Raw genomic sequence first — 17,566 nt, forward strand, 5'->3', positions numbered from 1 at the left:
GTGAAGTAGAAGATGCTTCACTATTAAAGCAGAGTGGCAGGACGATCTGTAAGCAGAGGTGATAGCTGTCCATTGGTCCCCAAAGCTGGTGGAGGCCACCAAACAGTTTATAGGAAGAATTCAGTGGTCTCTTCTCCAGCATTTGGTACAGAAATGTAAAAACAACTTAGTGAAGGCTGGTGTGCATGAGTGATTTGCATTGCACTTTATCAAGTTTCAAAGAAACACACAAATGCTTTTATACCACACCAAAAGCTCCCACTAGATATAATTTAGCATTTGGTGTTAAATTGGAAAGAACAGCTCTATAGTTTGCATGTAGAGCTACAATTTAGAAGAACTTGATCTGAGATCTAGCAGGGTCCTTGTGCCTTGGGCTAAATATGCAATTTCAGACTGACCCTTATGTGGAATTAACAAGTGCGAAATCTGATTTCACCCATTCTGAAATTCAGTGACTTTATCCTTCCTGATTTAGCTTTCATTTTCATTCCCCTCAGTTGACAATTTTAATCCATTCTTAGACTTTCCTTATCTGATATGTCTTTAGTCATACTTCTCATGTTTTCTCATGCCATATCAGCTACTTTCATTGAGGGTTGATAAGCCTGGCCTCGGTTCATAATGAAAAGACACAGAAAGAGATGATCCTATCCAGATATAAAACCACTGCCTTGAAAATGTCTACTTTTCCAAATGATAAATATGTCTTTTGCTTCTTGTACTCCACATGTTCTCAGTCTTTCCAGACTTCTTCCTGACCAGACTCATAGTCAGTATCCCAAACTCATTCAACAGTTAACTGCCATTTTTTGTCTCAATATCCTGACTTTTGTGATACTTCCCTTGTCCTACCGGTAGCTTCATCTATTTGTTTAGGCTGAGGATCTTCTTCACCTTCATGACTTGTCCCTGTAGTTTCTCTGAATGACCAACACCAGCTTCAGCTCAGTAGTGTCAAATAGAATCATGCTTCCTCCTGGATCCAGGCTATCAACCTTTCCTCAGGCTTGAAAGTCAGGTGTCTCTCTTGGTCAACTGTCTATGAGTCATCACATCCCACTTATCAGTGAGTCTTGCAAATTCTACAGAATACACAAATACACTTCTACCAAGCACAACAATATTTTAATCTACATTCCTAAAAATTAACAGTCAGGTGTTTATCATCTATTCATTTTCATTCTTGTTCTGTTTCAACACCCTTTTTCTGGCCTTCAGCAATGCACTCTTCTTGTTTATATTGGCTCAAGATATTTCAATCTAAGCATTCCCCGTGTGCCACATGAACCAGGTTCCCATTCCCACTGCATCACTCAGCAGATTTTCCTTTCTCCTTTGTGTCAAAATCTACCTGTATGCATTTGCATAGCTCTTTACCCTCCCTCTCACCTTCTGAGTGCTGTAGAAATGCCTTCTGTCTCAAGGCCATTTTTCTGCTGCTTCACACATTGAACTGTATCATGGTTATACATAATTTCTGTGAAAAATCCACGCTGTTTTAGAACCTGATGGTGTTCAGTTTCCAGCACTATGACAAAGTGGACAGGAGATTCCTCACTCACCTACACATCTGCTGGCTTGGTATAAATTATCAGTAAATAAAATTTTTATTTTTGAGATAAAAGTCTTACAGGACCACATGTCTGTATCAAATTGGTCTTCTAAACTTTGTGGTACCATGTTTCAGACAAAAGCTGATGAAACAAATCTGTGTACACAAATTGGTGAGGCCTACTGGACTTACCAATATTTATATATTTTCTTTACTTTTTTGGTAGCAACTCCGTGGGTAAAGAGTTATGAGCACTTACTTGAGGCAGTTGTGCTCATAATGTGAAGTCTGCACTGGCCTGTTGAGAGTGGCTTTGAGCCCACAGCCTACTGTATACACAAGACTCAGGAGCAACCTGTGGTTTCACTAGACATTTTTTGACACAGAAACACCCCTCTCAGAACTGTAGCCTCTGCAATGAGAAAATTGGTTAGCCTCATATGGCACACCCTGATCATGTTTCCCAAGAGCATAGAGCTGAGGCAAAATACTAAAAGATTTAACAGCTTCCAGCTGGAAAGTCTTGTGTCTAAAAGTGGAAAACATGAGGCCAGCCCATCTGCCTCAGGAATCAAAAAAAAAGTGGACATTTTTTAGCCAACAGAAATAACTGATTTAGTGAATCTGGGCTATTTTCTGCAACTTTTGCATTAGCAGGGAAATGGAGAAATGAAATGCAAACCTCCCAAGATTCTTGTTGTAGCTATGAACTTCTCTTGTACATGATCACACAACCTTGTTATCTCCACTTTAAGATATCTACCTTACTAGCTATCTCAAGAGGAATATGAGTGTAATAATAAATATCTAACCCTAATATATAAGCAAGTTGGAATGAAGGAAAGTAAGAAAAAGGCTCCCTTTTTATTTTTATCCTTCTCACAACTGATCACAACAAAACACCGTGACACATGCCTCCAGCTGGGAAACTCCAAATTCCACCTTAAACAAAATTAAATGAATCTTTTCAGGTAAGCTCTGGCACAAAATTTAGAATTTATAGAGTGTAAATTAACAAATCTGAAAATTCTGCAGAAGTAATTGAATTATTCCCGCAGCCTCTGCAGTCCAGATTGCCGTATCTTGGGAATCCTGTTTGCTCAGCGAATAGGCTTAATGGGATGGTAACCCCAACACTGCAGGGACCATTACAGGAGAACGTGAATATGAGTCATTTCCACCGCAAGTCATACACGTAAGTACATGTTCCAGCCTAATGGCAAATGAGTAAAGAAGCCTAGAAAATACAGAATTAATAAAATTACACACTGAATTGCTTTATTAGTGTAAAATATCAAACATGGGTAAATAAATGCACATAGGTTTCCAGATAGGGAAAAATGTTATCTTCCTTGGAAAACAGGTGGGACTAGGAGAGGAAGGCTTAAGGAGCTAGATGGAAATGTTCAATGAATTCAGCTTCTCCAAAGGTAGCAGTGTGGATGCTGTAATGTAACACACACACCCCCTCACCCCTCATCCTTAGCAGCAGTCCCTGAAGCTGTGTTGAATTACTCCTTGGCTGTGGAGGTGATGATTCACCTGCAGCATTAGAGGAGATCATGGCTGTGAGGCAAACACTCACGAACACTGTAAACCTAAACCCATTTAACTCCAGCCACGTTTGCCTAATTCTTTAGGTGAGAAAACCGTTTCCATGACGTTTGATTGCCCTGCCTTTCAGCATCTGCAATACAGATGTGTCTGAGCAATTTTTAATTGATAGGAGTGATATTTTAATGCATTGTTTTAAAATCTGATTTTTAAAGGATATGAACCATGATTTTTTTCTTTTAAAGCATTATCAATTATTAGGGGATACAACCCCTCTCTATGTCCTTGTCATACTTATAACCACCCTTGACTTGACATTAGCCACTCCTTTTCACTGTTTTCTTTACTATCTTGGGTAAGTAAGCATAAACTGTGTTTTGTTGCCTGTATTTTTAATTACTCTATTGTCACTTTACTGTTATGAGTCAGCCAGACAACTTGTTTAATAGCACCATGACTAATATAGTGCCTTTGTTTCTACAAACAGCTACACCAAAGAGCAGCTAATTAAGATCGCTCCAGTGATACTTTAATGTGTTGCATTTGAAGTCTTTGCTGCAAACTGTGCTCACTCCCTAGCTTTGACCACAACTGAGTAAGATCACAGTGAGATTCATTCCTCTTCTTAATAGATGTTTGTTCACCCCAAAATTTATACAGTTGGCTAGATCATCTCTGCTAGCAAGGGGTCCAGTGAGAGCAGGTATGTAATGCTATGTATTAGACACACGCAGGGAATCCGGGGCTGCTTTAAGCCCTGCTTGCTGGGAGCTGTGTAGCAATTACCGTCTATTTCACAAGGTCTATGGTTTGGTTTTCTGTTGGTTTAGCCACCTGTGCAAGCTGAAGGCGGGTGGGGGTTGGAGCTGAACTGCATGAGGTGTTCCTGGCAGGTGCCTTGCCACTCAGCCCAGAGGTGAATTTGAGCCCACACAGCTCAGCAATTCTTAAAATTGTGCATCTGCAGGAAAGAAAATTTGGCTTGCCTCTGGCACTCTGAGACAGATGTGGTACAAAACCAGGCTATCAGGTGGTGGTACTGCCTGGGACCTTTTCTCCTGAATTTTGTTACAGACCTTCCCCTCACCTCTCAAGCACATGAAAGCTAGCGTTTCCTTTTCAACAATATTATTTAATGGTTTAACTCAAGTGTGTAGTCCAGGTGATAAGTATAAATGAATAAATCCTGCTGCAGAATAGTTGGGTTTGGGGCAAGTTACACAAGTGTATGCACCCCTCAGTAAGATAAAATTTTGTGTGCCAGTACTTTGGGGTGGTAAAGCAGGATGATAGTGGAAAGGAAATTCATCTTTCTTCTTGAGCTAACCCTAAGTCAGACATTTTTAAACTCAAGACCATCTATCCCCTCTCGTTCCTTCTTGGAGGTGAAAAACAGTAACAGTGTTATTTTGATATCTCAGAATAGCAGAAGGTCCTTGGATGCTAAATTTGTTATACATGTCTTTGCATATTCTTGTGGCTGAAGAGGCGTTGTCTCTTCTAGCTCAAACACAGACAAATTGAGAATAACTACCAGGAAGAAAACAATAAGAGTAAAAAGGAACAAAACCCACAGACTTTCCTCTGAAGATTAAACTAATTAACTACAGGTAAGAAATAGCCAGACAAGTAAAACTCCCACACTTAAATGGTAGACTCATTATTTCTTACGTAAGAATCTCTCCAAATAATGGATACCACAGAAGATGATAGGGACAGAGCACTACAATATTAGCTCAACTGAATTAGCTACCAATATTTGATAGGAGCTTACAAGGTGCTAATAAATTTCATAAACCCAGGGTGCAAGTGGCTTTGATAGAATAAAGAACAGAGAGAAGATCAGAAGGATCACAATAAAGTCAAATAATTATTTTTAGAAATGGCTAAATTGTTTGGCTGAATAATGTGCAGTTCTCTTAAGATATGGGTGGTAGAGAATGGATGAAGATAGAGAAAGGGTGGTTTGGACTTTTCTGAAAGCAGACAGGTATTAACATGTATTCATGTTTGTATAAATACAAACACACATACGTTCATCAGACAGAGATTTCCTTTGTGTTCAGCCGGCATTATCTGGGTCACATCTCATGGGAAGCAGTAAGTCCTGAAAAGAGATCCATAGGAAAGAAAGAGTTTTGGCCCGCATCATAGATTCAGGAAGGTTGGTCTCTTGGAAGGGCCAAGTAGTGTAAAAACTTTCCCGGGAGCGGGAGAGAATGAGTCACAGGTGACCAGAGAGAAAACTGACTGATCAGGAAGAAAACATAGCAAAGCAATGGAAATTTGAACCAGAAACAAGGACTTAGGAAGAAGGTTAAGTCCAAAGCCTTGCTCATTTGCCCATCTGAATCACTGAGCAAATGCTCAGCTGTAGATTGTTTACTCTGAATTTAAGATCAGAGAAGATACAAGGAAACACAGGCACCAGGAGGAGCAGAATAATCCATGTGGGAAGAGGGTCAGGGCAGATGTGTTTCTTATTTTTTCTCACACAGAGGGAAGTGCTAACTCAGACTGAGATCCTAACTTATTATTTCCTAAGATCCCTGCCACATCACTGTTTTGCACGTTCAGAAATGCCCCTCAGAGAAATGCACACAAGCATGTCCTGGAAATGATAGATCATCCTGACAAATAAATCAAAAAGAAGTCTATCCAGTATCAAATGTGTCCTCTTGAAAATTCTGCTTCTGTATTGTCAGTCGTTTTCTCACCATTTCAGAAAGTTTATCAGAAAAGTCCCTTTGAAATAGAAAATGGCCTAGCAAAATTGAAAACCTATGAATTGATGTTGTAAATGGTCTAACAAAATAAAAAATACATGAAATGAGTGCTGTATGGATTAAAAAGGTGCCTAGGGCTATTAAAAATTGTGGAAGCAGCACATCTATTCCTTAACTTTAGCCAGAGTCAGGCCAGACAGTGCTTCTCACACCCTCCAAGAGCACCTTTGGTTTGAGACAGAGCTTTCAGTAAGTGGGTTCCACAGGTAGTCAAACACCATTTCTGAAAAATGTGCAAATTTAAGTTTGGGGTTGGTTTTGTTTGGTTTGTTGGTTGGTTTGGTTTTTTTTTTTTGAATGGCATGTGAAAGGCTTGTTGAGAAGAAATTTCTGTCACTAAACAGAAACTACTTAGCTGAAGTGACTTTTACTTTTCATCTGAGACTTTGTTTTCCTCTGTGCGGATAAAAAGATACTTATTTTGTCCATCTTTGTGTAGCTTATTTTTAATACAGGCACAAACACATGAAAATTTCTTCTTTTAATTCCTGTTTTTCCCTACCGTGTGTTCATGTAGCATTTATGTGGTTGGTCTACACATAACTTTAGAATTCATAAGAACTTTCTGAAATGAAGAGCCAGCTTACTAAGACCAGCTCAAGGTTTTAAAATGAATCATTTTTTCCATTTATATCCATGTCACTAGCCACTTGTGATAAACACCATCTGAAAACCACATTAATTTTTTCATGCTGAAAATTTGCTAAGAAGCAAATGATTTTTACAAAGTCTATGGAAAAAAACCCCAGTTACTAGATAGCCAACATTAATTTCACCAGCTGGACTTTTGGACTCATTGCTTGTTTGTGTCAGATGAAAAATCTCAACAATTTGTCCATTCATTGATCATTTTTATTAAACTGCTCTGTTAATGAACAAACTAAGAGAACAAGCGCATGAATGAAATAGGGCAGTTGACAGCCTTTTAAGTATTTTCTGGAAGTCTCTGAGAGGTACTGTATGCATTCTAAAGTAATAATTTTATGGTATTATTTTATGTAACTTGACACTTTTGTCATTTATCAATAAATTATGGCCTTTCCATAAATTCACAGCTGCTTTATTCCAAACATTTTTCTACTGTCCTAAATAAGGGAAAGGACTTCAGCATATTTATTTGTAATCAACACCAAACCAGTGAGTAATAAAATCTTTCCATCGTTGAGTAAAAGGTGTTGCCTGAGTGCCTGGAGTGGCCAAAAGAGAAGCATGGTTCAGGAGCCAAAAGCTAGTAAGGCTGGACCATCCAAATTAAATAAAGCCCATGGTGTGTAGTGGGTTTCTGATGATGTGAAGCAACTCACACTCTCCATAATTCTCAAGACTGTATTACCAGGGTCAAATGTGAGGAATTTTGAGATTATTTAGGGAAAATAGGAATATTCTCAGGAAATGTGAACATTGCTGATTGGTTTTGTCATTAAAGTGCGGGATATATTTTAAACTCTCAGCCTTTTCTGTACTTTTTCATCTATTAGAGTCATTTGTTTGGGCACCCCACTCTAGTTATGAGGGGGTTTTTTAAAAATAAGCAGCTTATATTGATAGTCTAAATCAAATTTCCCAGCTCAAATCACTTTTAAATCAAAAGGAATCCTTCCATTGAATTTTGTGAATTTTTAAATCAATCAACCTGTAACAGAAATCTCAAGCAGCACCAACTGCACAAGGAATTATATACCTCAAGTGAACAGCATACCACTGGATTTTCACTAGAGATAGTAAAGAGCTGTACATGATTATTGCAATAAATTGGGTAAGAGGGATTTGTTTCGCCTGATAGCCAAATTTTCAATGTAGGTAAGTATTTCAAACTCAATTTATCATCATGGTTTCTTGAAATAGTGTGATCATGTAGCTCAAGTGGGGAAAAAATATCTTATAAATTCCTGAAAATAAATTTTAACTGCTAGTGCAGCATTATTTACATAGTGTTTCTGTTCAATTGTCCTTCTAAAGATGCAGTGAAAGCTGGAAGTCTAAATTCATCCTTGTAAGATCATAAATCATTGATGTCTTCGGTTTTTAAGGATGCAACCAGAAATCTGTGGAGGAGGACACCGGATGATAATGCAGGAAGACATGAAAGTGGACTGAGGACAGTTGTGCATGCCCGAGAGGGACAGTTGCCAGATAGCAACACATGTTTGACCTTCGGGAACCTATCAGACAGGTGACTGTGGGGGGAATTTCCTTACCTCTGGTGACATTAACAGCCTGAGGATAAAATAAAATCATGAGCTGTGGAATGACTTTCCTTCGGTGTCATGAGCTTTGGGTTCATTGTAATGATGACACATTTTTCGAGAACACTTTTCTGGGGAAATGTTTATGCACAGCGATATATTTTATTGCATGTTTTTGATAGCATCGATCCAATCTGTGAAGAAGAACTAAGTGTCATTTGTTCCTGTTAAACTCACAACCCTGAGTTGATTTAGAGACCAGATTTACCTGACTGGTTTGCTTTCTGTTTTAGAAGGTCAAGGTCATCTTTAACCAATGAAATAGAGGGAAATGTCGCAAATGACGTTTGCCTGTGAGAGCAGTGAGCACGGAGTGGTGCAGGAGGTTACTCACCACTTTGTGCAGGAGGGAATGGAGCCCTCTTCAATTCTAGTTTCCCTCTGGATAATGTGACCACCACACAGACACAGCTGGTTTTGCTATGGATCAAGGAACTACTCCACTTTTTTCTGCAGGTAGATTTTTGGCTTACGCTTTCCTTATTGCTTGCCAGGAAGTCTCCGCTTACTGTAAGAGGGAACTGTGGAAATAAAAGAATGAAAGAAGAAGCTGGAAGATAAATGGCCTTATTTTGCTATCTTGCATGAGGACCAACAGCTAGATAAGACACCCAGAAGTAATATTTTTGCTGTTGCAAGGCCATTGTGGTGCTCCTCACCTACTTCAGCAGCCTACATACATCCCATGCATTGCAGAAGTTGTTGTTATCACTCTGCCCCACACAAGACAGCAAAGAGGTGAGAGGTTTTGTATGATTAGCTATTTTTGGCCTGAAATCCCACACCTGTCTGACAAGTTTGGGTTTTTACACCTCCAGACCTTTTTAGACTTTGTTATTATTTCTGCTTACCACTGACAAAAAAATAATCCCATGGTCACTCCTAGACTAGTCGAGGAAGATGATGGCAAGGACAGATTTGAGCTGACAGCCCTCACTTGGGAGTCCTGCAGGACTCAAGGATAAAACAGCTGAACTACAGATTTTGGGGCTTGCAGGATCCAACCCACTCTTGGGTCTGCCCCTACACTAGGCATGCACAAAGTGGGCTTCTTGGATATTAATTTTCTAAAAGGCTGCAGGAGAATCCCAGAAAACTGCAAAGTGGTAAAAGTGACATCCTTACTGCCCAGTACCAAGACAGCGCAGGCTCGTGGATAATTGTGGTGCAAAAGGAAATAGTAAATATTGTGACATTTGTGACGTAATATATCACACTTCTTGTTTATAGTAGAGTTCCGTGAAGAGTCAGGGAATATAGACAAGGGGGAGACAAAATACCACCACTTCTTTGAGCTTCAAAAGAATCCCTGCTGAGTGTCACTGTAAAGCTACTGAAGAAGTTGAGCTATTACAAGAAACTCCTCACATAAATATGTAATTGGTTAAAATAAAAGAAAAAGAAGGAGCAGGAATCAGTGAATGGTTTTTGCAGTTAAGTGCATTCAGTCATGAGAGGCCTTGCTTGGGGACTGTGCCATTGGTCATGCATTGGCATAGGCTGCACAAGGAAGTGCTGGGATCACCCCTCTAACTATTCCAAAGGCATGTGGATGTGAGAGTTGGGGCTACAGTTTAGGGGTGAGCACAATGGTGTTGGGTTGACAGTTGGTGTCCATGGTCCTAGAGGTCTTTTCCAACCTTAGTATTACCATGATTTAAAATGCAGCCATCAGCAGTTTGAGAAACAGGGAGTTGTGAATTAAGTTTGCTGATGTACTGGGTTATTCATGTTAGCTTAGTCATTCATATTCACAATTAAGTTTGGTGATGTAGTAAACTATTAATATTCATAACTAAGTTTACTGATGTACTAAGTTATGCTGGATACAAAGAGGAGGTCCAGCCCCAGAAAACTATTAAAGGACTTAAAAATACGGAGTGACAAGGTGATAAAATGGTAGACTAAAATCAGTGCTGGCAGTATCCAGGAATAGAGAGTAAGGACAGAATTAATGTGCTACAGAAGTGATGCGTAAAACAAAATGAGATTCTCAGACAATTGGTTTTCCTTTTGACTTTTTTGCTTTCTAATTTTAACTACTAAATAGTAGATAATATCTTTTCACTCCCAAGTATGGGCATGTATTAACACTCTCAGATAGTGTAGGTGGAAGAAATTGCATCAACCTTCAGTCAAAAATAGCCGAAGTTGCTGCTATATTTTTCTGTAGAAATATTTATGGTAGCCATTAAAATTAATTTCACTCTTACATTTAACTTAGCTGGAAGTGCCTTCCTCACTTGGATATTGTGAGGAATGACATAGAAAAGGAGATCCAGGACTCCTATGAATGTCAGAGAAGAGATTACAGGTTTTCATGTTAAAAGTGATTCACCTAATTTGTACAGTATACAGTTACATACATGCAAAAAAACAATGGGATGGGATAGGATGGGATGGGACGGGATGGGATGGGATGGGATGGGATGGTTTTGTAGAGACTGATTTTTACGATATTCTTCTCTACCACTATAGTCACAGTAACAGAACAAAGTGAGGAATGTTCAGCAGTTTATCTTAAGCACTCTGTAGAAATTGCACAGACTTACCATGGGCAGAGAAAAGTCAGGTCAATATGAGAAATTTATTCTTGAAATTTCTTTGAATGATTAGGTAACTGTAGTAGCACTGGTGAATCTCTACAATGTCTGGTGTCAGGTTTAACATGAAAAGTTTCAAGTTGCTTAATCCTGTTGGAAATAAGGATACTTTGGGGGAAAATAAAGAAAAAAAATCCAACTAATCAACTAAACAAACAAACAAAAAACCAAACCACCAAACTACTGAAATGACACCTTTTGTCAGCAGTGACAGCTGCTATTCCATGTCTGCACTGCTCATTCCTTTGCTGCTTCTCTGCTACCCAGCACAGGGATGAGAAGAACCCAGGAAATTGTGTGACTGAGCAAAACCTCCCCACAAAACACTTGCTGTTTTGAGCCAGGTTTACTGCAACAACTTCAGAAATGCAGGGGATAGCAGAACACAGGTTTGGGTACACACAGCTAAAGCAGGTTGGATAGGGAAATGTTATTTCTTCTGGATGCAATTACCTTAATTGTGTTTCCATGGAACCATACGGCAGGGTGTGGAAGGACTGTAGATTTTTCAGTTTATAGTCTAATAAAGTAGTTTCTAGCCAGTCTTGGCTTTAATTCAAGAAATAGAGTATTAATTCACTCAGGAGTAGTGGGGAAACACACTGTCTCACTGCCAATGACTAATGAAACTTTAACCTTTCTGTTAGGTTTTTCATTTTTCCTTCTTCCTCCTTTCTCTTCTCTTCTCTTCTCTTCTCTTCTCTTCTCTTCTCTTCTCTTCTCTTCTCTTCTCTTCTCTTCTTCCTTTTCTTTAATTTCTTTTTCATTTTCTTTCTTTTTATTGTATTTTTTTCAATAGAACTTGCTGCACCTGGCAAAGGTGAGTTAGTCTCCTTTAATACCTCATGTAAGATCATGAGCACAGAAGGACACATTGTCTATGTTAAATACTTACTGAGGCTTCTCATGCTTAGTCCTGGAACTGGAGAAATCCTACGGGAGAAATTTCACTTGCACCTTCCTTGCATATGCATGCCTGTGATGAATATAAACAAGAACAGCTGTTTCCTTCAAAATTAGTTCAAGTCTCCAGGACCACAGAGTCACTTTGCTGGACTGTCAAATGTGGATATGAATGAAGTGCATCTTGCACTGGGGGAGACAGCTGAGCCCATGAGAGCAGGAATGGCTGCAACAATTACAACTAAACTTGTAGGGCTTACTGCAACTAAACTTCGGCCGTGATGTGGTCCTGTTTCAGGATTTTGCTGATTCAGTCAAATCTCAGGGGGTAGTTGGAAGTCTCATGTTGGCAGGAATGCCAAGGAAAATCTGCCCTGTTCCCAGTCAGTTCAGCCAGTCTACCCACAGATAATTTGCCCGGTAAAGCCCTGAGGACCTGAGAATTCGAAGCCTGTGAGACTGGCCCAAGTTACCCCAGGCCTCCAGCTTATACCACTTGCGGAGAGCCCAACAGATGGGCTGAGCTCAGTCCGGGCTCCATAACTTTGACATGCAGAGAAATTTGAGAGTGTTTTTTCTCTTAAACCAGAGCATTAACAAATTTCAAATGAGCAGTGCCTTCTCACAAGCAAAATGTTTTCTCAAACAGATACAAGAAAAACTTGGGAATTTTGGACTCTTCTGCCATATTCCTTTAAAGACATAATCCTTTCCTAAGTCTTGGACAGGCAGGAGGAAAATATGTTTTATGTGCCTGGGCAAAATTAGCGTTTTACTTTTCGCAGAGATGATGATGAATAAACATGAAAACATGCTTTTAAAAATTATTTATTTATTTAATATTCCAATTTCAAAAAGTCTCCATTGAAAAATCCAAAGTTTTTAATAATATTCCAGTGCAAAAATATAGTCCACGAGATAAAAACTTCCATACTATTACCTCCAAATAAATAAAATTACAACACACACATTTGAATGGTTCAGTACAAAAAAAACCCAACAGAAATTATAAAAATCTGAGAGTTTAAGTTAAGTCAGTGCAATACAGTTAGTCACATTCTCTTGAGATATTAAGTAGACTGCCCTCCTGGTAACTTCAGTGCATAATAATAATAGTAATAATAATAGTAACCAGCAATTAATCATCAATCCTCTAATTCAGAAATGTGCTTCAACATTTGCTTATCTTTAAGCATGTCTACTTGCTTGATTTGGATTTATATATGTTTAGTAGTAAACAGGCATAAATATGTTTTCCTGAATAGAGTAACTTCCCTGTACTGGTGCTTGTATCTCCATGCCAAATAGATGAGACTTATCTTATAACATCCCTCTCTCAAGACAGCACCAGATGGAAAGCTGGGTACCATACCGTGTCATTTGAAGTTTTCCAGATGGAAACTGGATAAACATTGCTTCATTCTGTATTTTCAGGTCAACAAACATATAACAAATAGACAGGATTTTAAGACAAAGTCATCTCTTACATAATATTAGGGAGTATAAATACTTTGATTAGTATTTCTTTATAAATAATTATTTAAGACACTTAAATATTAATAAATAAATGTATAAAAATCAATAGAAAGATTGAAACAAAAAATTCTTGTCACAACAAGATTTGCGCAGTAGCTCAGTACAAAAGATAAGATGGCATTAGCATTTGCACAGCCTCTGAAACTGCCTTCTTTTTCTTTTGTGGGAACTTGAGGTATCCCCCAGTTTTTGTAGGACACTGAACAGCTCATTCACAGCCTTGCGCTGAATTTTCAAGTCACTCATCTGTAATAAGGAAGAAACAAATGGAATAAAAGTCACGCCAAGAGCTATAATTGTTTACTGATCACAGCCTGCAGGATACCCTGCTACCAGGGTAAACCAGAAGGATATCTGCAATTTTCAATTCCCTGCTGCCTAATTCCCACAACAAAGAGATATTTTGTCACAGATTTTTGTTTTCCACTTTCTGTGCTACTTTGCAACCTGCCACAGACCAGCCATATTCTGTGAAACAGAACTACCCTGTAGTTAAAAGCAGCTGATTCCGCTGGGGCATTGTCTGCAGACCCCTGTGGAGGTTGGTGGCTTGTGCCATTGGCACATGCACCACGAGCCAAGGGCTCCCACAGCCACAGAGCATTCCATAGCCAGGCACAACTTCCCCAGCCATTTCTATGCCACAAACGGCTGTGTCAGTAGCAGCTCTGGTGTACAGACTGTGTGACAGTGCTGCCAGCACCTCTGTGCCACATTACAGCAAGACTCGGCACTACCCCACACCGTAGACCTGCAGCAGCCCCTGCAGCCGGAAATGTTTGGTTTTCCAGCATGAACTGAGCTAGACAGGGATTACCATATAGGTTACTGAAGTGTTATTGGCTTGAATCACACTCAAATCACAACTGGAAAATATAACATCATGGGCTTTGGAGGCAAAGGAAGAACCTTACCTGAAGTTTTGTCAGGTCTTTGAGATCTTCTATCTTCTTTGAGCCGTCAGAAAGGCTTTCTTTCAGAGTATGGAGCTCCTCAGATATGTTCCTCACATGAGCCTTTGACCTGTCAGTGTTTTCAAGCATTTTCAAGTACATGGAAATAATCTGACTCAGGATGATCCTTTTTTCATTTCTCTGTTGAAAAATATAATCAAAAAGAAAGGTCTCTGAGTGCTTTTCCCTGATCAGCAGGGAAAGGAAGGAAGATAAAACACAACATACAGGTGTTCTCTGCCACTTGAAACAAGATAATAAAGATGATGTTGCAACCCATCTCCCAGGCTTGGCTGTACCTCAGGGTCAGTTCATGGTGCAGCATAAAGCTTTTTTGTGGAGATTTTTGTCTCCTTTCCAAGCTACCAAAGAGAACCCTGCTCATGTTCATTCTACTGCAGCTAATTACGCTAGTTCTAGGAGCTGCTTAGTACCAAAGGTGCCCTTAAAAGCGCCTGAGATGCTTCATCATATCTGGTTCTGACTCACCTCTGTCCAGCCTGATAGCTTCTCTGTAAAAATAGGTCCACCATCAGCTACATCAGAATGACTCGAGTTCTGCAAAAAAGAACAAACATATCTATTACACAAACAATATTTGTCACAAAGCAAATTTGTGTCCTTTATTCAAATGAGCAGCAAAATTCAGATTTTTGCACATCTGGCCTATAGCTATCACAATGCTTTCAGTTCTTTCACCACCAAATCCCATTGCTTGGCTGCCTGGTATCAGAAGTGGTATTAGTCCACTTTTCAATGCCTTCTCCTGCTACAACTCATCTGAATAGACATGTTTAGCATATCTATTTTCCCAAATGCTCCCTGTAAATTTTGCTATTGACAGATGAAGATACAAGCTCATAAGCACAGCAACTGGCTGGAAAATCATTAGGTCTGATCTTGGCATGTTTTCTGGTAAATCAAAGTCCAGCAGTTTGTAATCTGTGACCTTAAATTCATACAGTCTCAGTAAAATCTCATGTGGAACACGAATGAACTGGTTTTACTATAAAACTATAATTTGCAGAACTGGAGAATATCCCAGCAGCCCACAGTCAGGCATGGGGATATGCAAGATTAGTGGGCTAATCTGAGAGGCTCACAGGGACAGAGTTTAACCATCACATGTTGGCAACTGGTTCTAGGAAACAAAGAGCAATACAACTCTCCTACCAAGGAAAGACTAATTGAATCATTTCCTCTTCTGTGTGTCTTTTTTTCCTTTTTGTATACAACAGTGACTGTTTCCTTCTTTTGCCTGCTCAGTAATTTAAATACAGTAAGTGCAAAGGGAAAACTTGCAGTCTGACAGAAACCTCCTAGGCTGATCGACTCCCTGTGCTGAGCATGCTACCAAACTGATTTTTTCTACTTTTGAAAGGTGGGAAGCACCTGCTGTGCAGCAAATTTTTAATGTCAGTGCAAAAAGCTCACCATGGCTCAGGATCTCTTCAACAGAATTATATATATTCTAGTAAAACTGTCTCTGATCTATACTAATGACAAATTTAAGATATAATGCCAATTTTCCAGCCAGTTTCCTGCAAACATTGAAGTATCACGCTAGTCTTTACCACTTCAGGGTGATTATCTGACTACTGAATTTCAACTGTCATTTGCACAAAATTATGATGAAATCATGGAAAAATCAGAGCTGAAAATATGAGCAAACCATTGCGGTTTTTTTCCATGCATTTAGAGGGAAAAAAACCTCAACAGAAATGTATTGAAAATAAAAGCTGTTAATTAAAAGTGACTCTATTGTAGATCTGGCACCTCTGTGACTAATCCCTGCTGAATTCAGCTGTGTACTACTTTAATGCCTCCCAGATGGAGATTGGTAAATTAACACTACCGTTATCAAATCACCAAAATTCTATTTGACAAGAAAGAATATCGTGCCAGATTACATTCCCATGCCAGATCACAGTCTCACATGTGGAAGTAAAATGACTGGAGGATGCAAAAGAATAAGAAGTAGGAATCACCTTTGAGCAACACACTACTACAACTTAAAATAAGTAGCAAATGCATTTGTTAAAACAAATGTTCATTTCCAATTTTTTTATATTGCTAACTAGTACTCAATCTCCCATTAACATTGCTAACATAAAATTCAAAAAGTCAGTAAATTACATCTAGTCAGAACTGAATAAAGATTCATATATTCACCATAAATTGCATTAAGATTTCTTGTTACAAAGTATTCCATGTAATTAAGGCTGAATTGACATAGGAGAAACTGTTGTGAAAGAAAGAACATCCCTGAAATAAATGCAAATTACTACAATAGATATGACTATTGCAAAACTGAATCAGGTTAATGAAAGAGCTTAGTAAAACAAAAGAAATTATCCATATTCTTGTAAAAAAAAATGCATGATCAAAAAATTAGTTCCATGATTACCCTCTATTGGTACATATTGAGTAGGTCAAGCAGTGCTCAAGTTTGCTCTGTATGTAAAGCACAAGCAGCAGGAGAAGAGAAATGCAGTAGAAGACTATACTTACAAAATCAGCTTTCAGTTTGTCTATATCATTTTGAAGCTGAAGAAGATGCAATCTATTTTCAACATGTCCAAAAGAAACCATGATGATAGACAGAACAAACAAGCTGTAGATTTGGAAAGCCATTTTCTTGGTGATGGTTCAGTTAAACTGCTCAGATAAGTTCTGGGAGAACAGGTCTAAGAGCAGAGAGCTTCAACTTCTAATAGTTAAATCTTCTATTAGAAGCAAGCAGACGACAGAACCTCATCAGCCTCTCAGTGGTATTTATACCTGGTCTTGAAATTTTTTTATTTCGTCATCACAGGCTGTGTATATTTAGACAAGATAGTGTTAGATAAGAACCCTTCATTTTTTTGGCTAATCAAGGGAATCCCTCGAAAGCGTCTTTGTTAAAGCATGGTCCTGGAAAAATCTTCAGTGGTTCATCAATGGGTAACATTTACGTGGCAGATTCTGAAGTTTCTTTTACACGTGGTTGGGGAAAAGGGGGAAATTACAATACCAGTCGAGGAGTATGCATTGTGGCTCAAACCTGTTCTTACATACCCTCTGAAAAAAAAATCTTATCTTGTGGTTAAAGGGTCAGTGCAACAGTCAACTCATTTCTGGTATTCTTTTAAAGTAACCACTGACTTTGCCATGGCGTTCTATACAGACACTTAGAGATTTAAACATTCTTTCTACTGCTATCCTTTTGTGAAACATTTTGCATCCTTTCCATGGTCTAAACTGCACTTCTGCTGCTTTTGCATTCTTCACCTCCAGATTCAGAATAGGACAAACAAGGTTCCAGCACGAATGCAATGATGTATCATATTAAATTCCTCTATGGTTGTCTACTATCTGAGGGAGCAGAGTATTTAGTACTTAAGACACTAATTTCTGCTTGGCAATGATTAAAATTCCCCAGTGCCATTTC

At 38.8% G+C, this 17,566-nt stretch overlaps 1 protein-coding gene across 1 annotated transcript; it reads right to left on the reverse strand.

Annotated features, from left to right (window-relative positions):
* Positions 1-12,498: 12,498 nt before the first annotated feature.
* Positions 12,499-16,839, reverse strand: IFNG (interferon gamma). The gene is made up of 4 exons (XM_010413663.3): positions 16,648-16,839; positions 14,626-14,694; positions 14,098-14,277; positions 12,499-13,429 (listed from the first exon to the last, which is right to left on the reverse strand). Exons 1-4 carry the CDS (start codon positions 16,768-16,770, stop codon positions 13,304-13,306), a joined length of 498 nt encoding a protein of 165 aa, XP_010411965.1. The 5' UTR covers positions 16,771-16,839; the 3' UTR covers positions 12,499-13,303.
* Between the last annotated feature and the right edge of the window lie 727 nt (positions 16,840-17,566).

This window comes from Corvus cornix, chromosome 1A, assembly GCF_000738735.6.
Source record: "Corvus cornix cornix isolate S_Up_H32 chromosome 1A, ASM73873v5, whole genome shotgun sequence".
Taxonomy (NCBI): Eukaryota; Metazoa; Chordata; class Aves; order Passeriformes; family Corvidae; genus Corvus; species Corvus cornix.